Source organism: Atractosteus spatula, chromosome 1 (assembly GCF_055471065.1).
Source record: "Atractosteus spatula isolate fAtrSpa1 chromosome 1, fAtrSpa1.hap1, whole genome shotgun sequence".
NCBI lineage: Eukaryota > Metazoa > Chordata > Actinopteri > Semionotiformes > Lepisosteidae > Atractosteus > Atractosteus spatula.
The window spans coordinates 20729315-20755331 of record NC_142706.1 but is presented as its reverse complement, the minus strand read 5'-3'; the positions used below and the strand labels follow the sequence as shown (position 1 = coordinate 20755331).

General features: G+C 35.2%; 1 protein-coding gene across 1 annotated transcript in view; it reads left to right on the top strand.

Annotated features, from left to right (window-relative positions):
* cntln (centlein, centrosomal protein) overlaps positions 1-24097 on the top strand; it is a 190471-nt gene extending 166374 nt beyond the window's left edge. The window contains exons 25-27 of the mRNA XM_088933536.1: positions 724-909; positions 4675-4752; positions 23115-24097. Coding sequence (XP_088789662.1) covers positions 724-909; positions 4675-4752; positions 23115-23222 — 372 coding nt within the window. The 3' untranslated portion in view covers positions 23223-24097. The remainder of the gene's footprint in view (positions 1-723; positions 910-4674; positions 4753-23114) is intronic.
* Positions 24098-26017: the final 1920 nt, after the last annotated feature.

Sequence of the window (26017 nt, the reverse complement as noted above, 5' to 3'; positions counted from 1 at the left end):
AATTGGTCTCATAAAAATGTAAATTAAGTTGCATCCAATTTATCACTGCTGCATTTCGGTATGAGTCCTTGTGTAGATTTTCTTAATGCATTTTTTCTGTGAATTCCCTTGTGGTGAAATACAAACTTTCAAGAAACAGTGCACATTGGGTCATTCCTTGTCAACTTAGCCAAGCATGTAAACCACATTGCTTTAATTTAATGAAACTTGGCATATAGTTAGTAAGTTTTGGGTTATGATGAAAAAATATAAATTCTTAGCTTTCAACAAGGTATGAAGTCTCAACTAAGGTCTCAATACTGCAGTTTAAAGTGTATATGAGGTCAAAAGTGGAGTAGAATCAACAGTTTCCAATGGTTTCACAAAAATGTTCCCTTGAAGACTAGTAATGATGAGAAAAGCAAACATCATAACCTGGTATTTTTTTTAGTCATTAAGTATGTTTATTCTACAGGAAATTTCAGAGTAATTGAAAAAATAAAAAGTACTGTATAATGTTCATAATTCTATACCTCCAGATAGACTGGCTACATTCTGTTCAAATCTCAGTAATGTACAGTACCATTAGTAAGTGCTACATAGCCCCAAAAATTACTGAATGACCTTTGAAATCTATAGCAGCCTTTAAATTCTCTGATGTTTTGTTTTTACCCTTGTCTAAGTTAGCAAGGAAGGACTTCTTTTTTTATACTAATAACACAGATTTTACTGTTTTGTCTGCAGGCTCTGGCAACAGAGATACTCAGGGATGTACAAGACACAAAGGCCCAGCTTAGGAGAAGGATGAAGAAGCCGTCAGCCACAGGAGGACTTTCTAAGGAGTCTATTTGCAGAGCTCAGTCTATCGCAGCATCCATTCTGAACATCTCTGAGGCAGATGTGGAGGACATGTTGAAAACAGACGATGAAGTAAGGGCAAAAAACAAGGACTGGTTATGTTGTGTGGATTTAGATACTGCTGCAGGGGGTTCCCAAATGACTCAATCAGGAAATCCATTCATTTTTTGAGTGAAGGTTGAGACCTACTGTACAGTCCAAACATTTTATGTCCATCCCATGCCATTAGCTGACCCTGACCTGAATTCTCTAAGTGGCAATGCATGATTGGCAAACCCTAACAGAGTTGAATGAGCTCCTGTGAGTTAGCACTGTAGCCTTCTCTCTTACAAACAGTGCTTGCTGTCTTTGATAACTGCGAGAAAGTTTCTCACACTTTCCTATGTTTTTCACACTTTGACATGTCAGCATGGCTGTGACAGAGTGTATTTTAGAGATAAAAACATACAGTCGCAGTCCTTCCCATGCAAGTATAAGGACCATAGCAGTTAAGATAATCGGATAACTATTTTGTTAATTGGGGTATTGAAGGAAAAACATATTTTCAGAAATAAAAAAGAGAACAGAAGAATAAAATAAAGGTAACAAATGACAAAAAGGTTTTTGGCTCATCTAGCTCTTTTGAATATTAGTAGTTGAGTGATTTGAAGATCTCATCCATCTGAGTTTTGCAAGATGCCAGGCTATCAGCTACAGCAACATGGTTGCTTAATCTTCAAGTGAAGGGCTCAGATGACAGGGGAGATATACAGTATTTGTACAGTCAACAAGACATACTGTACCATTCTGATAACCATTCCAAAGCAAATTAATAGGTATTGCACATATAAACACAATTGAAATCTTTAACTATTCACAAACCTTTATTTTAGAACTAAGGGAGAGTATTTGGCAAGGAAGTTTTATGAATAAAAAATAAAATAATAGAGAATAAAGGCTTGTCTATCCTTGGAAAATGTGCTTATTGTCCTCCTGACTTTCATAGCTTTTTGCACACACTTACACAAATATGAGAGTAATCCATGTTGGATAACAAAGACTTGATTCCAGCAAAAGGAAAAGTCAGACTCGCTACTAGATGACTTGCAAAGAGAATTGTGAAAATTAAATTAACGATCTAATTTTTATTCATGAAAAAGGCCTAAAATGACTATAAATGTGTATAATTTAATGTCCAGTTTGTAGATGTTATTAACATAAATAATTAACATTAATATTTTATATAATATTTACCCAGATTTAGAGAATATTTAGAGTAAATTAATATTTATTTACTCTAACATGGAGAAACGCAAAGGGAAATGCAGTCATTTCCTGTCATACTGTATTACTATGAATGGAAAACATAAACCTGTTACATTCATAGTAAAAACGTTACATTCATTCAGTGTTATGTAAACCTTCTTTATTACCATTTACCATATCTCATGATACCATATCTTTATCTTAATAAGCATCTAATTATGCATAAGCATTGTAATTTCTGGGAACATAATTTTAATAGATTTGTAGATTTGTAATTGCTACTGTTAATGGGCTAATGACTGAACCATCAACATGATCAGCTTAATTGTAGGGTTTAAATGTACACATTGACATCTGTGTGCAGCAGGACAGAACTGCGGCAGAAGTGAAATCCTCAGACAGTGTTTGCAGATGGTCACATGCACAGAGGCGTTCAGATGTTTGAAAAAATACGTTTTAATGGAGAATGATGTGACTGAGCTTATTTAATTTTCTGGGGAAATCTGCCCTTGTGTAACAAATCTACTGTACCTGAGTTAAAATAAAGTATAATGATTGACACAGATCTCACATTTTCAATATTTCTACCTACAGTAGAATATATCACATATTAAAAATAGTTATTCTGGTACTTGTGCTTCCCCTAGCCTGTACATTATTGCACCCCCCTAACAGTGGACAAGGGATCAGAAGCAACTTGAATGAAAAAATGCATTTTCTAATTGAAGCTTCGATGCAGAATGTGCGCTTAAGGATTCAGTGAATAAGCAACTGAATTCAGCTAAATGTTGTAGAACCTCAGTGTTACCTGTTGTAGACATATACATTTGGGAAATAAAGGCTGCCTTTGCATAACTATTATAGCCCCTTTGCATGCTTCAGCCTTTTATGTAAGCTGCCATGTGTTCTGTGTTTGAAGTTTGGTAATTACTGTGACTACGTCTGCACAGAGTGACATTCCAAAACTTTTTTTTTAATGTGTTTTAACATACAATAAATTTGAATTCACCTTATGCTCTATCTGTCCTTCAGGTTGAACCTGAAGTGGATCAAACTGCTATAAAATGTACATTAATTTCATTGTAAATACAGTATTAAGAGATTTTCCACACGTAAATTGGGATTGACTTGGGACAAGAAATAGGACAGTAGGCTGAGGAAAAAAGACTGTGACTGCAGAACAAATTGCAGCATAGTCATGTTATATATGATCTTTATTATAACGGATTGCTAGGTTCTAGGAACTAAAGTTTTGCTTGCAAAACTAAGTGGAATCCAAAGATGTCCAAGCACTTTAAGGGCCAAATTGGGATTAAAACAAAGATAAAAGAATAACAGTCCTAGTTACTGTATAATTCACTAAATTTCAAGTTTTCTGTTGGTTAACATAATTTACGAAATGTAGCATTTTTGATACAGTCCTGGTTGGACATTACATTTAAAAATATCTAAATAAAATTCCATATTTTGTATAGCTGTTTTAAAGCACCTCTATCTCTGAATTCAGGATGAGTTGTGCATTGAGTAAGGAATGCTTTAAAATGAGCATTTAAAAATAAATTAAACATTTCAGCATTCAACCACCATACCTGTCAAATAAATGTAAAAATTTGATCAAACCAGTTTTTTTATGAATACAGTAGGAAAATCAATGAAGGTGATACTGAGGATAACGTCATGATATATTGCTTGCCATAAATATTCCTCAAGTCCTCCAGGAAAGAAGAGAAGGACCTGATGATATCATTAAAAAGCATTATCTCGCTGTCGAGTCTTTTTGTTCTGGGGACAATGTCAAAACACAGGGCCAAGGCTCTGAGAATTGAACTGATATTAAATCAGGTCGGTTGAAAAATAGATCTTTTTTTTTTCCTGTCCAAGATTATGCACACAATCTCAAATGACAGCTTGTTTAAAGTTAATGATCCATTTGTAATAAGCCTATAATTGCTAAGCCGTGTTTGTTTTCCAATGGGTGCCTAGTGAGAATTGGAGGGTCAGTGCATTGTTATGCATCCTTGGAGGGGGACAGGCTGGGTCTACTCCCCAGAGGAGTTGTACAGACAGAAATTCAGAGAGGAATGGAGCACAATATGGCAGCCCCCTTGGCTGATGATAATGAGCATGAACTACAAGCAGCAAGCATGGAAATTAGGAGAGGTCTGCTAATACACTGACCTACACAGGATTAGAGTCAAGGAGGCTGAAACACACAATAGGTACCAAACTTGATTTTTAGTCCTTCGGGAACAAGCCAGCACATGGCATCATTTGTAAATGCAGCACGTGAGGTTAAAATGCTCAGAGCGAATGGAAATGCACAGCGTGGATGCCTCACGATCAGCTGGGAGACACTGAAATTAGAGAAATCTATATATGGTGTAATAAAAGGGTAGTAAAGGATTTTATATTTAAAAGTATTGAATTTTGAACCCTTATCAATCACCCTTCCACTCCCAATAACCTTAAAATGTATTTTTTTTCATAATTGTTTCATCATTTGTGATGTTTTAACAAAAAACTGAAAGTTCTTCAACTGACCTGCGTGCATTAAAGTGATTTTCTTATCCACTTTTATCATTTTATTAACAGGAAACTGAAGAGGCCAAAATAGAAAGAAGAAAAGACCAGGACTGGCTGGATCATATTGCGAACATCCTCCAGCAGCAGGTACTGATGTGGAATTTCAGTGTGATCTTGCTGATGCTAAAGCGATCTTTTTTTTAAAAAACACCATGTGTTACTAATGTGCAAATATTTATTCACTTCAGAAGCAAATAGGACTATGGTATAATTCTTGCAGTGCCATTTTTTTAAATATGATACCATAATTTACAATATAAAAACAGTTAGAACAAAAAAGCTTTCCCCTAGATACTGTACTGTAGGTAGGAATGAAAACTGAAAAGGCTTTTTTCTCCTTTTCTCACAAAGAGATTAGAACAGGGTAAAGTATGAGCAAAGCTTCTCTACTTTATAAGATTCAAATGCAGATTGTATCTCTAAGGTTCTCAAACACTGTTCAGGTTAAATAAAGATGTTATACAGGGTTCTATTTTGTTACAACCAAGGTAACCATTCATTCATTCTTGCACATTTTCAAGAGATATCCCTGAATCAAATCAAATGCTAAATGCTGGATGTTCTTGTGTGTATCTACTGTAGGTTTTATGAAAGTAAGGATGAATAAAAGAGATTCCATTACATACAAAATGAGAATAGACTTAGTTTTAAGTGATGAAAGAGATGCCTGATCCTCTGAAACAACATATACACGTCCAAAAGAAAAGCGAAGGGAAAATAAGAGAACAGGAATGCTTTGTTATGTGTGAGTACTGGTGCTAGATATTTCTGCACAGGACACCTGAGGAGCACTTCACAGATTTTGGTGACCTTTATCCACAGACCTGTATCCAGTCAATTCATGTTTTCCTCACAGCCGGACAGCTGATAGCTGTTCTGCCATCCTGTATTCTACACAATATTTTCTACTGAGACCGCGAGAAGCTTGTTAGTGGGAACTAAATATTGATTTGGCGTCCTGTCGATGCAGGAAGAATGAAAAAATGTCCACCAGAGACCCTCTCAAACATATTCCTATCGACATTTTCTGGGCAGAGTGGAAGACTGCTCAGCGGATGACAAGACTGAGACTAGCTCCAATCCCAGAGGAGTCCATTGAGACTGCTGTGGTGACCTGTGTGATACTTTTTCTTCTCTTTCAAGTTTTTTTTCCCCTTTTCTTAATAAACAGACAGTCTGCAGGGACCATGCCGCTCTTGTAAGTGATCAAGGGCAGTTTATTGGCAGGTGAGATTTTTGTGGAAGAGAGAGGGAGAGAGTGAGTGCAGGCCCTGTATGTGTGCATCTGGTCTTCCTCTTCCTCTGATTTTTGTTGAAAATATAATATGAGAAGGCTTTGAAAGCTGTATGGTTGTTTAAAAAAGGATCAAAATGCTGTTCTTATTACAAAAAAATCTCAATTTTCAGGAAATCTTCCAATATTGATTGATGTCTAGTGTGGTTTACTATACCCCCCACACAAAATAACCCTTTTTCTGTTTCTAAAAAATAAATATGCTGTTATTAAACAAACATTGTTGTTCCCCTGTTGACACTGGTGCACTGATGATCCATTTCAAGTAAATAGAGTGAAGCAATATCTCAAATATTCATGTAAATGTGGAACAAAATGATGACTAAACACATCAGAAGAGAGAAACAGAGAAAATGAGAAAGAAAGGCGTAGCTGGAGTGATGTTTTGATGTTGAAGAATGATTTGGTAGCTTTACAAAAAGGAAAAGAAAATTCCAAGTCTTAATGTGATACGTACAAAAAACAGAAGACAGATCAGAAAAATGTTATACATACAGTCATGTATAATTGTGACTGGATGTAATCTTCTGTCAGCGTACCAAATAGCCAGAGAGTGCTGTGAATGTATTACCTTATTGTTATCCTCTTAGAATGATGATTTACTAAGTAAAAGTATTAATTCTGCACTTAAGTTGGAATTTTGTTTGTAATTGTATAAAAGCCAGTATGTATACATTTTAACATTTGTTTGCTGCAAATATTTTATTAATTTTAAATATAAGAATGTGAAGGTCAAACGGCTTCGTGCAGCCCTGTGCAACTATAATAATTGCCTTTTACTTTCTAGACTTTTAGCTTTGCTGTGATTAACTGTACTCTTTGAACTGCCATTTTGGCCAGTAAATGCTAAGCTCATTATTATGAGCATCATTATGAGAAAAAATAGTGTTATTAAGAGCACAGAGATGACTTCATGACATGCTGTGTGGATTATGGCAGTTACTGCAAAATGTGCTACGCAGGGCTTGTGTGGTAACAGTCATCCAAAGGAAGACTGCAAGTGGACAGGATATTGAATTATCCATCTATAATAATGTGATTGCTTGTAGGATTTCAGAGACTCCATGAAAGTTTTGTTCTAAGTATAAAAATGTATTTTGTATCTTTACTCACAGGAAAAACCTGTCTTAATTATATTGAAGCATGGTGTGCTGAAGCAAGTGTAGAGTGGTTAGAACTCTGAACTGGAGAGTCATGGGTTCAGATCGTGGGTCGGGACACTTTTGTTGTACCTTTGAGGAAAGTAGTTCACTCAGATTCCACCAGTGAAGTGCTCAGCTGTATAAATGAGTGCAAACATCCCTTTTGATAAAAGCATCAGCCAAAATACAGTACTAGTACTTACATCGTTAGTTTTGTATAATTTGGGTTGTTTGTCCACTTCATTATATATTAAAGTGTAATGTAAATGGCCACCACAGTCACAAAGATGTCTTTGACTGCTTGATAAAAGCAAAGCCAACCAAAGTTTCTTTCTTCTTTTCGATAAAGATTTTACATTCTTTTATTTAAAAAAAAATATTGCTGCTCTTCACAATGTTATTAAGTTCAGCAAAACATCTGTTCACATTTCATGCTTGCTTGTATATCCAAAAGTGGTTGTCTGCAGATGTTGAACCCCCAAAAAAAAGCTGTGGTGTAGACTTTGATCAGCTTATCTACTGTGTTTCTAGATGTACTTTGTGGAGCACGCCAACCCTTAGCACTGACATCCAAGTGGCTGGATATGTGACCTTAATATTGCTTACACTGGCCTGGTGTATGTACAAAACACTGTACACTCTATATTTGCCACGGTTACAAAACCTTCTAATTCACTTTGTGTAGCTTAACTGTATTAATGTAAAATACTGAAGGATGCTGAAAAAGTATAATTAAAATATCATGGTGAGTTGGATTTGAATCAGAATTTTAAGATTTCTGCACTACGGAGAAAACATATTTCAGTTTGTAGTCTGCACATTTGATTTGGACTACTGATTCTAACGTATCTGTCTTCAATTGTATTACTGTAGGTACAGCTGAAAGGAGAACTGTTAAAGTGGTATTGGTCTACTAGCATAGAAAAATGTTAGTCTTCTAAGAACTTTCTTATAATTTTTTTAGAAACTAGAATCAAAAGGATGTTATATTTTCCTTTAATAGTAAAGAATTGAGGATGTTCATGTGCATTTTTTCTCTTCTGCATGTGTGAAGTCTGTGGTTATTTCGGGTTAAAGCTGGAATGTAACAATGGAGCACTTCAAGTGAATTCTGGGCTGTCCTGCTCATAAATGGACAATGGAACAGCTAGCTAGGATAGCACCATATCGAGTGTCTTCGTAAACACAGCGTAGTGGGAGCCAATTAATTAAAAACCTTATAGGGTTTTTATGTTTTGAGCTAGTAAATCATTTCACACTATGATTGTAAACAAGTTTTTTCTAATTACAAATGTATGTTTAATGTCAATACTGTGTGGGTGTCTCTTATTATTTTACGTTACAGTATGTTACTAGACAAAAGTCTCTGTATGAATATGTATTTATTCATCATGAAGCTGACTGTTGGAAAACAGTGTGCCATTTATTAAGCTGTGTACTAATTTAAAATACTCTTTTCAATTATTAATTGTTGTGGAGAAAATTATCATGCAAAAACTGTACATGATACAATGTTTTAAATGAAACAAAAGATAACCATATGAACCAAAGCAGATGATGGCTCCAGTTTTTGTTATTTTGTTCTGAATTAGTTTTCAGACCATACACATGTGGCATTTAGCACATAAAGGATATTAACATGAGCTTTTTCACATTTTTAATATTTATGCAGAAAGAATATTGTGCCAATGTGGCTTATTATTATTAATAAGCATTGGTTTCACTTTTGTGGACATACTGTCGTATTAAATTCACAATAGGGTGGCATTTTATGAAAGTGTGTTAATATTAAGGGGGCAGAAGTGTTAATACAGAAGAAGAAGTTTGGCAATAGTTAAATATTAAAGTTAGTCCTGACATTGGCCTGACTACAAGCAATTTATAAAAGTTAAATAATAACACACCCCACTGGTTAGGGAATACTGAGACCAGTCAGGTGGTCTAAGTATCCTCTGTGTCCAATATCTGATCAGGGAATCCAGTGGTAAGGACAGGCTGTAAAGCTGAGGTCTGTTCTTGTCAATTCACCTCTTGTGCTTTAAACTTACTCAATTTCTTCTTACCATGGATCTCCCACATTATCTTTTGGAAGCCTTATAAGTTGGGAAATTTCTGGCCTGATTAGTTGTCCAACCATTGGTCTTCATTCAGCTGAAATTGTCTTCTAGGTACTGTACAATAGACGTCACTGAGTTTGTAGGCTCCTTGTATAATCAAATGCTATGGTTTACTAAACACTTTTAAAAAAGATACCTTTCTCTCTGCAGTCAGAGTGACTGTACAATAAAATTCACCATTCCATCCCGTTCACATTCATATAAGATCTAGAACACGAATATCATGTACAATCTTTTCTAGATAACTACAGGCCTTAGTTTTTCAGCAGTGCTGTAAGACTCTCAATACAGGTACGTTGTCACTAGAAGTCTCTTAAGCCATTGTCACTGTCAGCTGTTAGTGAACTAGCCTCAGTAACAAAGCTCCATTACTGGAATGGCAGTGTCAATATCAAACCTATTAGTCACCGGGTTGCCTCTTCTGTCCTAACTGCCAGCAGGGCTGAGATGTTAAACAATGTAAGTGCTATAGTGTTGTAGACAGATTACAGGCAGCTTTAGTAACCTGTGTTTGCCTAAAGTGTGCTCTGTGAGATTCTTTGTCAAACCTACCATTTTATTCTGTTAAATCAGTTCTGAATTCATTCGTTTGTAGCAGCATGTATTCTATCAGATTGAGATTTGGAGATTGTGATGGCCAAACAGCATTGATTTTATGCTCCCCTACCCATTTGGCAGTAGATTTGGAGGTGTGTTTCAGGTTATTATCCAACTAAAAAGTCTATTTTGTTTTCCGAACATGAGCATCTTAGCAGAAGGAGCCAGGTTTTTGGTTGTAATATCCTCATATGAAGCATCGGGGATCAGCGAATGCAAAACAATCCTAAACCACAACAAATCCATTTTATACTCAGATGCTGAGATTCTATACCATATTGAAAGGATGGCATTATTTTTCAAAATGATCTTCCCTGTGCTGTACTAATTGTATTGCTGGTGTGGCTCCAAAAACTAATTTGAATTTCACATAACCAATCAATTCAATCATAAGTCAATTAGAGGCTATGTGGCAAATATGTGTCATTTTTATGTTGCCATGAAACCAGTGGAACTTAGGTATCATGGACTCTGGTGCAAATAGTTTTGGGGGCCCCTCCCTGGCCTTATTAAATAAATTAAAGTTTCCATTAAATTTTACAGTATTTCCATACACCGAAAACCAGATCTAATTGTGGCCTTAACTAGATTCTGTTTCAAGAAAAATGTTGTCATCAGGCATATGATGAGATAATATTTAAGAGCATGGTATATTAGTGGCATATATACAGTATTTAAATGTTATATTTACTGGCATATATTTAAATAACTTCATATTTACTATATATATTAAATATTTATACATATTAACAAGGTATTAATATATTTTAACATAATTAAAATGTATGCTTTTTTAAGTAATGCTGTTGTTGTTGTATTCCATTTCATACATTTTATCACAGTTTAATTCATACAGTGCATGTTGAAATCTCCTGATGTACACCACCACTGTCTTTGCCAAGTCAACTTTGTCACAGTTCTTCAAGGCTATGAATAAATGTGGAAACTGCTGTATAATGTAAATATTTTATTTGTCTTAACATCTGTCTTTTTGTCATATTGTTCAATTTTAGATGCCAGGAATGCCTTATTAGTGTCCTCAATAGCAACTGTGCTTCCATCATCCTTGTCTGATAGCAACTGCTTGGGAGCCTCACATGTGTACTAAAAGTTGGGTGATAAATTGCATTAATTCATAGTCGGTTGTTGGTTTTTACCAGTGGCCTTTAATGAAATAAGCAGAATGGCTCTCTGAAGAGGGTCACTGCAGCTCTGTTCACCAAGAAAGCTGGCTTGCTGCCTTCTAATTATTATAAGTAAACGAAGGGTCCTGCATACAATTGCGTCATACCGTGAATAATGTATTTTAAGATATAGTGTCTTTCTGTGCCACCGAGTCAGGACTCCAGAAGGTAATTGCCCAGCAGTATTGATTTAATTGCCTGGGTTTATTTGTGGAATCCTAATTATTGACTGGAGGTAAATTTAATGGAGCAGTCTTTATGAACACTGGGATACGGCTGCTTCTGCTGTTATACATAATGAACTGCATCGTATCCCTTTAGATCATTTTTCAAGCTAATTTTATTCCGCCCTGACAGCACAATAACATTTAAAAAGTCATTGACTCTTTATTTTTTATTACTTGTACAGCCTGCTTTACTGGTACATTAGGGTGAGCACGGTACCAGTTGCTCAGTAATGTTTGTGTTCTATTGGACTCATGGGAGAAATTTTCCTGCACAGGTTTAAACAGGTCCACCTAGTGTCCCGAAATGGAAAAAGAGAACAATGATTTCCAGTATTTATCTTTTTTCCTTGCTCTTTTGTTTAATTTTTTGTTCATGTCATACTTGTACTTCATACTGTGCACCACCTTGGAGTAAGCTATCTGAGATGAGGAATAAAACAGTCCATAGCATTATGCAGGATCCATGGAGACTATATGAGAAGAAAAAAGGACATTTTGATTTATGTCTGTGTGCACAGGAAAGATTTAATATATTACAAAATTATTGTTGTGATAATAGTGCTATCTGTAGATGGATATTTTTAGATTTTTATAGAACTCGGTACTGTCTTTTTTGCACAGAACAAAAGTGGTTCAGTCAACATAGTCTGTCCTGAAATGTGAATAGATTATATCATCAAGTGGAATGTAAATGTGTCCTGTTGACTGCAATATTGGACTATATAAAATGTCATAAGTCTTCTTTGGTTGACAGTAAGAATGTTAGAAATTAGAGTAGGCTTTTGGCCAGTGTTTATGGTTTTCTTGCTAGTAGCAAAGTGATCTGAGCATCTCATCCAGCCTTTTCTTGAAAGAAGACCGAATCTGTTTTGACAACAGGGCTAGGAGGCTTGTTTCAGACACAGACAACCCTTTGTGTAAAAAAGACCTGCTCGCAGTTGTAGTTGCATTTCCCCATGCAGTTGTCTTGTATTTGAGCTCATTTATGTTTATTTTTCTATGATATTAAAGGTCTTAAGGAAATACCTTAAAGAGTGTGGGCTCTAAAATGGTAGCCAAATCTGAATAAAGATAAGAGAAGTAGGAGATGGGGGAATTAGGTCTGTCAGGCTCCAGTTGTGTTAGGGGCTGTGAGATGACAAGGGTGTATTGAAGCATTGCAGCTGTGTGTTGCATGTAGCTGATATTTTTTTTATTTCATTACTTGCCTTTTCCAGTTACACTGTTGTTTCTGTTTAGACATTTATCTCTTGATAATGGATACTAGCTTTCCAAACTTGAATACTAGCTTTCCAAAACTATTTTTTTAATTACAGTACTGTACATTTTAAAAAGCTCTCTTCTAAAAACTGAAGTAGAAAATGAAATGTTTGTGTCAAAAATGACTGTAGTGTGATAGACTTCATTTGTTGCTACTGCTTTAATGTGCTTACCCCGATGGCTTTTTCCCATTTTGGTTGGTTTTCAAGCATTTAGTTATGTTTATGTTACTAAAGCCCCAAAACAATAATGGACCATTTAGACTATATACATCTGTCATACATTAAATAACAAGAAAATGAATATGAATTAATCTTTGAAAATGTTGAGAAAGCACTAGCATTTTTAACATTAGCGATGTTGTCCCAAAAACTAACCAGAGAACCACTTTTGTCCTTTTTTCACTTATCTCAGAATAAGCGGTTCAAGAAATCTGTTGTGGTTTGAGTGCAAAGGAACACAAACAGAAACAGGGTACTGGAGAATTAAGAAGATAAGAAAGGTTACCAGTGAGGAAGCCATTCATCCCATCTGGCCTGTTTAGTAGTTAGTGGTTATTTGATCCAAGGATTTCATTCAGTAATCTCTTGAAAGAAACCAGGGTATGGGCTTCAACAACATGGTTGGATAGCTTTTTTCATACTCATTTGGATTAAAAAGTGTCATGTTTTGTTTACAAAAGACTTTGGTCCTTCAGCCTGGAGATTGCTGGTTGAAGATTAGGCTGAGCAACTTGCAGAGATCCAGACAATTCTACTAAATTAACCAAGGAGCCACCAGGTGTGGCTGAGGCAAAAGTCACACAACCTTCATAATGCTGCATGCCCGTAGCTCTGGTGACAGATAACATGCCTGCATGGTTTTGTGGATGTCCGTGAATGATCACTTCTAGCCAAGCATCTGAGTATAGGAGCCTCCTGTCCAAACAGTGTGTCCAGAAGCAGTTATTGAACTAGTGGCACTGGGAGTGTCTTGTGTTCTGTCAAGTCTGCTGGGGAATATTATGGAAAATTGCTTCACTTACTTACGATGTTCTGCTTTTGTTTTTTTTTTTATCTGTCTGTTCTTTAGATAAAAATAAACTAAAACAAAGGCCTCAAATGCGTTTTCATTTAATCTTAGGTGTATGTAGGTCAGATTTAACAGCACAGGTTGCACAGACCTGATGGTATAAACAACATAAAAAAAACATTTTAATTACTGTATCTATTGTCCCAAGAGTGAATATTCCCTTTCATATAAGTCTCTGTGGGCTCTGGGGTAGGATAGAAAGCAGCTTCATCACTGGTGTATAATTAGTATTGAAAAGAATAGATTGGAGCTTTAGCGAAAATTATTCAGTCCAAAATCCCCTATCTGAAAGCATGTTTTTAATGCAAAATTGAGCCTTTAACAGGTTTGAAATATTTAGTCCATTCTTAATTGCTTTAAAAACAAAGTGAAGAAATCAGTGTGGTTTTGGTGTGGCAATATGATCTGGCTTCTCTGATCCTTCATAAGTAGTGGGTTCAAAAAGCTTAACAAAGCATTACTGGTTGAAAGAAAGATTAGAGAAAGAATGAACATCCTTACTGCATTGATAGTACTCCTTTGTCTTTAAAGGGAAGACATCCAGTGCAAAATAAAAAATCATAAAATATTCCAAAACCAGAGTTCAGGAGCTTTTAGGTAATTGTGTAAAAAGTTTTCCTCTAACAAATCTCCAAAATGTTATAATGGTGATCTCAAAAAAACATTTTCTTACAAGTCACTAGGCAGCAATACTTCACGATCATAAATATAATCTTGGGTTTTCTGTCCTGTATTACTTAATACTGTATATACTGTATTGATATTTATTAGGCATATGTACTGTACATACTGTATATGTATCAATCTGTGAATGGATAAATGACTAATGAAATTGCTAGATTAGAGAATACAGTACATTGTGCAGTGTGGCTATTGCTGCAGCCTCAGAACTAGAATAATATGATAGTATGATATATTGTAAATTGTTATGTTCAAACAAACATGTTCCTTGAAACCTTTGAATAATGGAAGGCGTTACCATCAATAATTAAGGACAGGAGCAATGAGCAGCAATGTCCTTACATTCAACTAATTAAATTTAACTCATTCAGGAGCCAGAAGATGATCCACTATTTGAGGAAGACAAACAGTAAGATCGGCAAGGGCTTCGATAGTTTAAGATAGGATTTAACAATTTGAGTATGACACTTTCTGCATTGTTGTTGTAGTTTATTAATACGTTTTTAGTTTTTCAAAATAAATTGGAGGTGAAAGTTAGCTTAGACCCATACTAAATATTATATCCGTAGTTTGAGAGACTGCAAAGAGTTTGGTATTCCAGGTAAACTATTCTTAAGTGCAAATTCTGGTCTGCGTGTCTGGGATTGCCCATCAATTATGGATGGTTTAACATTTTCCCATTCACAAACTAACATTATGGTAGGAATAGTGTGGTTTAGTTTTAAATCTGAAAATCTATTACTTGGGATGTCTTAAATATCATACACAGTTTGTATCTCTGTATACATATACTGTATATGGGTTCTAGCCATCTTTAAAATGTTATGTAGAATAGGTGAATTGTCTAATTTCTTTATGTGCCATTGGTGTTACATTACCCATTTGAAAATTAGCTTTATAGTATGTCTTGTTATTGTATAATTGTGCAAATATCATGGTAAAATTAATTATGTTATGTAATCTAGCTACCAGTGTTTTATTTTTTCATCAGTCTTATCCATCTGTTACAATGCATATATTTATGTACACCTACCTCCAAGGTAACTGTATCAAATTGACAGTATTTAACAATCAAGGTGGAGGCCATTTAAAGGTGAAATTAGTTTATGAATGTAGAACATTGCCGCCTAGTGATTTGCACGAGACTACTTTTACCTCTGTTGGTGTTTCCACATGGACCTGTCAGTACATTTACAGATACTCCATTGGAGTTACATGAGAAAGAGGCCCTTCATACTGTTGCTTAGGAAGATGCACTAGGAAAACTGTTTTTTTTAGATGTGTAATGCAGCATTCTGAAAATGTGTTGGAGAATACAATTAGTATGCAATGACCTAATAAACTTGTCAGCTGCAGTTTTGAATAGGTTGTCTGACTTTGTTTCATACCGGCTTTCTCCTTTAAGGTGCAAATAGGTCAGTTTTGTAATCAATCAGTGTTTTGGTGAATGAGTCTCATTTTTAGTCATTTTGTATAAAAAGGATTTGACTGTATTTTCAGTCGGTAGCTGTGATAGCTTTAGGTTAAAAAAGGCAGCTTAATGGGATCAAAGATTTATTGATTGATGGGTCTTTGTGGCTGGATCATGACTCTTCTGTAAGTTCTGCATTTATCCATTCCTGATGTGCTTCTGTGTTAGTTTGGCAATACTTCCATGTGTGAAAATGTTTGTTGCAAATTTCAGCGATATACAACAGGGCTTTTCATTTGTGTTCACTTGTGTGCTTTATTTTTGCTGTTGTCGATTCACTTGTTGCCTTTAAAATTTTTAATTTGAGTCACAGTTAGGAACTATTGGTTGGTTATCTGGTTAGCTCTTGTTGGGCAGTATCTACATTCCATGTTTTAACAACTTTCTTTGGCAAACCCCCAAGTCTGCATACCAGAGGGTTACAAGGGTCAAAGCAGAGGTGTGCTACAGAAGTCAATAACAAATAATAATTTATTACACAAGAAATGTTTGTACAACCTAAGAAACCACTTCAGTTGAAATCTCATATACAGTACCTCACCCATTCACTGCATTTTCGTGCTCTTGGATCTGGCCTATAGATTGCCTGACGTTGTGGTAGGGGAAACAAATTAGTACTGCACATTGTTCATTACTACATCAGTGAAGTATTGTGCACACAATAACATATGACACAAAGTAGTAGTGAAACACAGCTTAAGTGATGTTATGCTGGATATGTGTTTTTCCAAACATCAGTCAAAGAGGATCAAACAGTCCAGAAATGTTTTAAACAAGGGATTGTAAAATTTCAGTGCTGGCCTCTTATTAAATTAAAGGATGATCAGCACACATAATACTAAATTGTATTCCAGCACTGTTTATTAGAACTATGATTCTCAAAGGGCTTTATTTTCAGTTGTTTTGCTACAGGATTTTCTTGTCTATATCTCACACAAATTGGACTTTAGGATGCTTTTGTTACCCTCTAAAGGAGGACAAAATAATCAATACCTTAAAAAGTTTACTTCTTAATGGTGATAATTCACAGGGGGCAATGTTTTTACTGTGTAGTGTTCGTGCCCTTTGGATTGCCTGAGGCACTATCAACACTACAGTGTCATTAAATTGGCCAGTAAAACACCTTCACATTCTGCATTATTTTAGTTTAAATACAAAAATGTGTGGTGATGACCCTGTTTTTTATTGTATGCAAGTACTTGGAAACATTGTTTGTCACTTACAGGTCTGTAGTCTTTTCCCTAAGAGTGGTATGGTGATTAGACATACTGTACTGTATGTCTGGTTCCAGCAAAAGGTTCTTAGCTTGCCCAGTGGCAGGAGTCTAGTAAACTATCCATCCATCTATTCATTTTCTAACCACTTCATCCAATTCAGGGTCACATACTTTAGTTAATAAGAGCATGATATCCCCTTAGGGCTCTTATTAAAGAGTGTTTCCATCTGCAGTCAGATTTCACCCTAAAACCCAAACCCTCGCTGCTTCAATTATAAAAACCTTGCCCTGCATAGAGATCTCTCTCCCTGCTTTCCTTTCTTTTGTTGACATCAGCTTCCAGATCCTTGACCTGACTGTACAGGACCTTCTCCTCTTATTCTCCAACCTGGAATCTTGTGGAAAAAATAATGCACTGATATGAGTGGTTGAACAAAGACAACGAAAAGGCTTGTTTTCTCCATGGAATAAATAGTAAAATGCCTGTCAAGTAAGACAGGACTCATCATCTTACAACCATTTCCTTCTGAATTTCTTTGCTTCTGAAATGTTATTGCTGCAGCATTCGAAGATTATCTTAGGTAAAACGCTGGTCGTTCCTCTGGCACTTGTTTTAGAAGGCACTGTCAAGCTATGTGTTAATTTGACAAATCATCGAGCCATTGAGAATCAGGCTCAGTTACACAAACTGTGGTGCTTTCATGCAATGTAGTGATTTAGTAAATTATATATTTAGCCAGGGGTATAAAATTGCTACAGTTAAGCATTTGAACCTCTGTGAATTATTTTTTGAATGCTAACATTTGAAGAAAAGGACATTGGTATTTCAGCATTGTCTGACTGGATTCAGCTTGGTGTAATCATCCATTTTGCAGAATTTAAACTGAAATTCAATAATAAAGGACAAAGCCATAAATACTAGTCTAGTTGATATCTCCTAAACTGATTATCAAAACATAATTATGGAGACTTTGTCACCTCAATGTAATAAAATAACACCAAACATTTACTGTTTATTTGTCCATTCGTACAATATCTTTTCATTCTTACAATATACAGTAGCCATGAAAATGAATCGCTGACCCCTTTGTATATGTTATATGAATAAAACATTACCAAAAAAGCAGTGCTGCTCTTGTCACTGTTCTGAGTTCAATAATAACTATAATTAGTATGTGTGGTATTTCATTTAATAATCTTGATAGACGTATCAGTGTGCGTTTCTTTTGAGAACATAGAATACGATGAGTAGTTTGATTTTCCCTTTCTGTTTTAAATGCCACTTGAAATCATCTGACATGCTGATAATGTTCTAACATTTGTGTTATGGACAAACATAGTGCACTGTCATTTCTTAAGTTATCATTTTTAGCATCAGGTGAATGTAGATCAATCATGAGTTATTATTCATATCTTTTCCATATATTTTTGTGTTTTTCATTAATGTATATTAAAATATAACAACAGTATAAAGGTCAGTGTTTAATAAGTCATCTTAAGAACTCAGTTTGCAGAAAACAAGCAATGTACTTGTTTACAGTATCTCTTCCTACAACGTGAATTTTGTACCATTTGCAAAAACACATATCACTGTGTTTTTTATGCCTATTTACAGAATTCTGTGCTCATTTTATATTTTGCTGTTGATGTATTCAGGAGAGGGACTGCTTTACACCAGACACCTTACTAAATGATGCAGCATTGAACTCCCCGAGAGGGAGTTGTTCCTTTAATGAACGAGACATGAACGAGACATGCCACTGTGTTTCCGCTTGGACTAGCAAGCCTAAGCAGAGTCTCGTAGGTGTGATTCACAGGAGCAATGCTGTGGTGCTGGAGGGGAAATGCCCTGAAGATAAGTATAACCTCTCCTATTGATCAGCTCATTGAAGATGAATGACAGTCTTGCTCCTATTGCATATTACATAATTAACATGATCAGTAATCCATGAAGCGCTCAATAAGATAGAGGTAATCTTGTCCTCTCATCAGCTTTTCATTTTCTTTCATTTTTGATGATGTCGGATGTACTGTAATTATTTTATTGGCCTGTGCTTTTGGTTCAGAAGTTGGAAAATTCATTTTTTTAATTTAGAATTTGTGCCCAGTACCTTAACAACACAAAATTATATTCAACATGAAGTACACAGAAACAAAATAAATAAATCCACCAAGGCCTCTTTGAACCTGATTTATTAAATAGCCAGTGAATGTTAATGCTGACAGGTAAATAGTTACAGTACCAGCAGAGACAGTTTCTTTTGAAATCACCTGGTACCATTGGCTCCTTCAGTGTCACTAACTAGAACTCTCAAAACATGCATGAAAGCGAGATGGAGAAGGAGAGAGAAAACAGCCAATGAGTTTTGATGTGGCCTGGTGGACGCCTTAATTCATACTGCTCATCACATAAACTAGAATTTGGTCCAAAGACACTTCGGGATCTGTTGACACTTGCAGGTATTTTTGCACAATGAAAGCAATTGTTGAATTGCACAATGAAAGCAAAAATAAAATTGCATATAGAATTACATTGTGAAATTGTAATGATGGAATTCAGAGTAAATTTTGCTATGTAAGTAAGAAACAAAGCCGAAGATATTCAGGTTTATGGCTTGGTTAAATTTAATAATGCCACTACCACAGTACATTACAACTAGTCAGTTCTTGGAATCCACTGTTTCAAGATATTTGTTCATCTCACAGTGGAGTTCATAATATGTTAAAAGAACTTGCAGTTTAAATTTTGCCGTGTAATCATGTTTGCAGGATTTGCAGTAACCCTGTAAGGAGTAACTAATTTAAAACAGACAATGTTAGACAGTACAACAAAATAGTCCAAAATGATGTTGCACTTCAACTAAAAACAACACTCAAAAGTCAAGTATCTCACCTGTTCTAGTAAAAGGGCATAAATCTGTACTGAAGAGAAGGAGAAAGGGAAATTCAACCAAAATGTCAATATGTTTCTTTTCCATCATTAACAATGAGAAAGCAGTTTGAAGCAGCACATAAGCTGGCCTTTATTATTGACATTAGCTTTTTCCCCCATTTATTTCTACTGGGAGTAAGATTCCCTATTAAATGTTTAATCAGCCCCATGCTCTAACCAGCTGAGTCACTGTCCCCATAACACGCTGTATAAACATTTAATAAAATTAAACTCAAAAGTGATTTCAGGGAAGCTCGCAGTATCTCAAAAGAACATTCACTTCATTATAACATATTACTAGATAGGCCGTTTTCTGTGGTGGTTTTGCCCATCTTCGGCTTCAGAAGAAAACGTGAATATATGCACAGTTGATGCACTAAGCAAGAAAAGGCCCATCTTAAATGAGAAGATTGGTGTGATCTTGCATTCTCACAGGTCACTGTTGCTGGTCAAACCGATGGTCAAACCGATTTTAGGCATTTTCATAGAATAGTCTATTTTAAATATAGATCTATATTTTAACAGATGAAGTGTTTCATAGAGACTTTAAAGGACATTTTGTTTGATAAATTGGATATGTATATTTCTGTATATTTTACAATGTATAATTAGCCAATACACCACTAATCCCTTACAGCTGCAATGTAATTAATGGCTGAGTTGATAAGTTTGTGTTAGCATCACCAGTTTGTGACTGTTACACCTATACTGTATATCTGCTGCTGTTTGACTTGTACTTGCTCAAATATCTTGTGGAACCCTTTAGATATACCAAACACAGGATGCTGAAATTTTAAAGAAGGCTGAGGAAAGACTCCTGCAGTGTCTGGCAAAGTTGCAATTCTGCATTATAAATGGATTACAGCTGTAAAAACCAGCAGCCTATCAAATGATCTAGCAGCTCAACAGGATAGTCACAGGTGCTAGATATTGTGAAGTTTGAATGATAGGATATTTATTATTCTTTTTTTTTTCAGGTGGCTGCTCTGAATTAAGCCTACATAATTGAATGCAATAATTATGCAGAATAAAATAGTATATCGACATATTCTGGTTCATTTTGGTTGTTGGCCTACATGTTAAAATGAGTTTTTGGAACATGTTGTGTTAAATATGCCGTTTAATCCACACAGAAAACAAACACAGTAATTTTTTACCTCAGAAATATGCATTTTTAAAACAAATGAATGTTTAATGTATGCTTGTGCATGTGAATGCACCCTGCTATAGACTGACACCATGTACAGGTTGTAATCCCAACTTGATCCCTCTGATAAAAGGATAGGCTCTTGGTTACTATGATCCTTAATTGTAATAAGCAGTTTTCTGATAATAGATGAATGGATAAGAATTTTCTACAGTATATACAGTATAATGTATGTATTTATAATACATTTATTATAATATACTGTATGTTTTTATACTAGTACCTTTTCTCAAATACTTGAAATAACCCAAAAGTTGGATGTCCAATTAAATTAATTTTTAGCTTTTTGAGTGTCAGCGTGTTAATAAGAAATGTAATCAAAGAAAAAGGAAATGAAGAAGTACAAAAATTTATTTAATTTGGTGACTTAATGCTCTTACTCCTTAATGTGCTTTGGAATTACTTCAGAATATTATGAGCTGCATGAAGTAGAATAGTGTTTTGAGTGAATAATTGTCATGTATTGAAGTTGCAGTACAATGCTTTTTAACATAGTGTCATAATTATCGTCCTTCTTGATGCCAATTCAGGGAATTGGAATGTATTTATTAAATACAAAAACTGAGGAGCAGATGGATATATATTTAGCTGTTGCCTGTTTCTGACTGTTTCAGTGTAGTATAATTATTAGCTGTATATTCAGCTTTTTTTCAAAGCGTATTGTACCCAGTTAAACTATAAAAACACAGCTCTCAAATAGTCACTCCGTTAAGTTTAATTAAAGAATATTAAACAGCTGTGTAAGGGTGTTTACACAAAAAACACAAAGATTAGCATTATTTAAGATGGAAAAGCATACACACACAATCATACGTGCTAAAATTAAATAAAAATATTGAATATATAAATCCTGATATACAAAACGTAGTTGCATACAAAGTGGGAGGGGGTTGTGTTGTATTTGAGCTATTGCACATTAACACTTAAAAAACATGTCTTTAAGTTTGTCTCTGTTCCTCCAAATGTTCATACAGATAGCTGTCTTAGTAGAACAATGTCTAGTTTTCTGTACATGCAGCTTTAAAATATAATTGAAGAAATCATCAAGTTTAATCGTGTATCCAATCGAAAACTGTTTAATCCTGGTAAACGTTGCCGCAAACTGCATCCTATCCAGCAAATACAGGGCAAGATGCTGGATTACTCCCTAGAGTGGACAGTGCAGAAAACCAGATAGCCACCTCATTGCCATTTTGTTCTCCTTTCAATATGTTGCCATTATAGTGAACCACTCCACCATTTTGTTGTCAAAACTGTCTGTCCTGGGCACTACACCAATTAAATTAAATTTGGCAGATTTAACATCCAATCATGTTTCAGATTTGCACTTCTAACATTTCTGCTGTCGATCTCATGTCTGTACCTGGTTGTCAACAAGATGAGGTTCATACCAGAAACTTCTCATTTCCTAACCAATCAAATCTCAGTGTAACATTTTAACTGCTGCTCTTCAAAAACTGTTTAGCTCGTTTTGTCCAAGCTTGATAACTGTCATATTTAAAACAAATATTACTGTATTATACACCTGTGCTCTTGAGTAAACAAATATAACTAGCATTAGTCATTTACAGTACAGCAATGTAGGTTAAACATAGTACTGTATAACCAATCCACAGCAAAATGGGCAGATCTTATCCAGGGCCCCTGCTAATTGAAATGTGATGATAATAATATACACACCAAACTGCTACAATGCTTTGCTACAGTGCTTTGCAAATTTTTGGATAGTAATTGAATCCTGTTAAGTACTGTAGATGTGATCTATTGTTTAGCACAAGATCCTTTGATACTCATGCTAAGCTCTAAATGGACATTAATGTGTTTAGTATTCTTTCTATGCTACTAGCATTCTTCATATCTTCATACTACCTCAGTACTCCATAGCAACGTTACTACCTGGTACTCTTAGATTGATTTACAGGTTCTCCAATACTTAGTTCTTTTATTGTTTTCTTCAGTTTCATGTTATAAACTGATCTCCACAAACAAAGAAGAGCAGCGACATGTCAAACCCAGAACATGTTTTTTTATTGTTTTGTATCTTTCGCAGATTCCTCTCGCAACACTTTTAATGGAGGCCGTGCTTGCAAAGATGAAGGAAAAGAAAATGCTGACAGAAGAACTGGCATCACTCAGAGAAGTCAGCGAAAAAGCCTGACTCCAGGCTGCTTTGTGTTCCACTAAAATCTGTCATCCATTTCAAGTGTTTTATTGTGCCAGGAATCATTTTCACTCAAGTGTCGATTTTTTATTTTACAGCTTGTGGTGCATCAATATTTGTACAAAAGCACAACATTCTTAATAATGACCTGTTGCTTTAATGGGTGGGAAGCTGACAAAATTAGCACTTGCATTCATTCAACAGTTCACTGGAGACCTAGAGGCATGTTTTGTAAATATGCATCTAATACATCAGCTATTCTGAGCTCTAATACCCTTTAGCCATTTATTAATTTACTGACTTTTTTACACAATGTGAACCTCAGGTAATAAAGCAGAAGCTTATTCCTTTTTTGTTTTTTGAGATTTAAATTTTTCAAACAGCTTGACAAGGCTGACTCATACCCATGAGGACAAGGGTGGTGTTGACATTGCAGGCATTATTATGCCTTTCAGAATGCCCCCCAGTGTCATATGCAGAATTGCTTCTTTGGGATTTGTTAGCTGTTTCTCCTCTAGTAACAACACTTACGTTTATTCCTCTGTTGATGTCATTTGTGCCCTTTGACTTCATTACTGAAAGGAAGAACTGAAGTTCATCATACCTTCTTTGCTTACAGATAACCTTGTTCATACAGCTCACTGCATTCTTCAAGCACTGGAGCAATAAAAGATTTTTTCTGCTTGTAAAATTACATTCCAGATGCTATGATGCTATAGAGTATAATGGCACTTGCAGGCCATTTTGTACATCTGTACAAACAAATATGCATGTTATGAGTATGGTAACCAGTTTCCTATATATTGTTTGTTGCCCAAATCCAGACTAGGGCATTAACCAGCTTTGATCAGAACCATATAATTCACCAAGGGCTACCAAGATTGGACAGAGTGGTATGAACTAGAGAAGATGTGGCCTTACCTGTAGTGGCCTTTTCAGTGCCATTAAACAGAAACCCCCTTTTTTATGCTTTGCTTGCAAAAAACATAAGTACATAAATATAGATAAAATATGCAACTGTGAAAGTTACACAGTGGGTAATTCATGTTTCATGTATAGGGTAAAGGGAAGAGGAGCTGTTTATCTTCTTGATACAAGTGGGTTATACATTTAGTAGCAAGAAATTAGTGTTGAGCATATTTTACGCAGTACAAAATAAATCCTAGCCAAACACATCCTCACGGTGAAGGATGATTTAGTGTGAAACAGCAATTCAGCGCTTAGCTGCTTGCAGTGCTTTATCACATTAAACAGTGAACACATCCCATGTTTTATATGTTTAATTATGATTCTGTGTTTTTATGCCTTTCATTGCTTTTTACGTTAAATGGCCTGCATAGGATGACTTTGTTAAAATCCTACAGTATATCAGATGTATTTCTTAATCTTTTTTTTTAATTGGGATTTATTTATTTAAACACTTATGTTTGTCTTTTGAAATTAAACATGTGGTATGTTTTACAAAGAATTTTCAATGTTTAATAAAGATGGGTCTGAATAAGGTGTGTAGTCTGCTTAAGCCACTGTAGTCTTTCTGCTTTTCAGCTATAGTTTGTTGCACTCCTTATAGTTCACTGGTTAAAGCCTTAAGTATAGATTTTTTTTCTTAAATTTCTTCAAATATGGGGAGACAATATTATACTTAATATAGAATAATATACTTACCACATCAGAAAACCTTCTAACATCCAATTCCTGCTATTTCGCATTTGAAATGAATTTAATCTATGCAATTGCATAGAAATCACTTTCTGTAGCAGTGCCCCATCAGACCATGAATTTTGAGTACAAATAGAAAAGTACTTTGCACTTTAATTTCTGGTTTTTGGTTGTCAAAAATACGTTAGCCATTATAATCGTAGTTACAAGAGCATTACATTTGTACATCATTTCCAAGAGGTTCAAGAGCTTAGGCTTTTCAAGCCTCAGTTGGTGTTATATTTTTTGCAGTTTCTCTGCTACTTCTTAAGTATTTCAGTATGATTAGTTATTGATTGGCATGTTTCTTATTGTGCTGAATGTAAGTCACTAAGAATCCAGATTGTTTGATCTCTGTGGCTGCTGTTCCCTGTAAAATCACAAGGACGTGATGAGAACGTACTGAGTCTTTCACACTACTTACACACTCTTCAAATCTGAAGCCATTCCTAACTCCAGAGAGCCACATTTGTAGAATGAGACGTTCTGCTTAAATAGAAAGTCAAGAGCAGCTCTAAAGCTGGTTTAATCTTCTGTTAACACAACCAATTAATTCTGGCGGCATTGCGTAAAGGTAAGAGTTATCTTATATCGATAATTATTATAGAAGTGTATATCAACTGTATTTGGAATTACTATAGTAAATCAAATATAAAGTGTCTCATTGTGTCAAAGCCCAGAAACTGTGCTGACCTTGCTGCTCTTACTAATGGGGGGTTTTCAGTTGTTACCCTCTCGGTTTTTTCCTTTGAATAAATCCTTTATTTTTCAGATTTTTTTTATTGTGTATTCATTTCTTTTTCTACTTTCTTTTCATTTTTTTTTCTTTTTTTAAATAACCTTATGTACAATTATCCATTCAGGAATTAACAAGAATAATTCAACTTTTTATCTCATCAAATTTATGCTAATGATGTCGTTTTCCTTTATCTTTTTATAATAAAGGATTAGCACAGGACTGTGTCTCCAGCAACACAGGGACCAATTTATCTAGGATCCAGGATAAGGAAACCCTGGTGGTTAATTACCATTAATTAACATAGTTTGCATCTTTTCTTCTTGGAATACCCAGGAGTGGGCTATTGTCAATATTT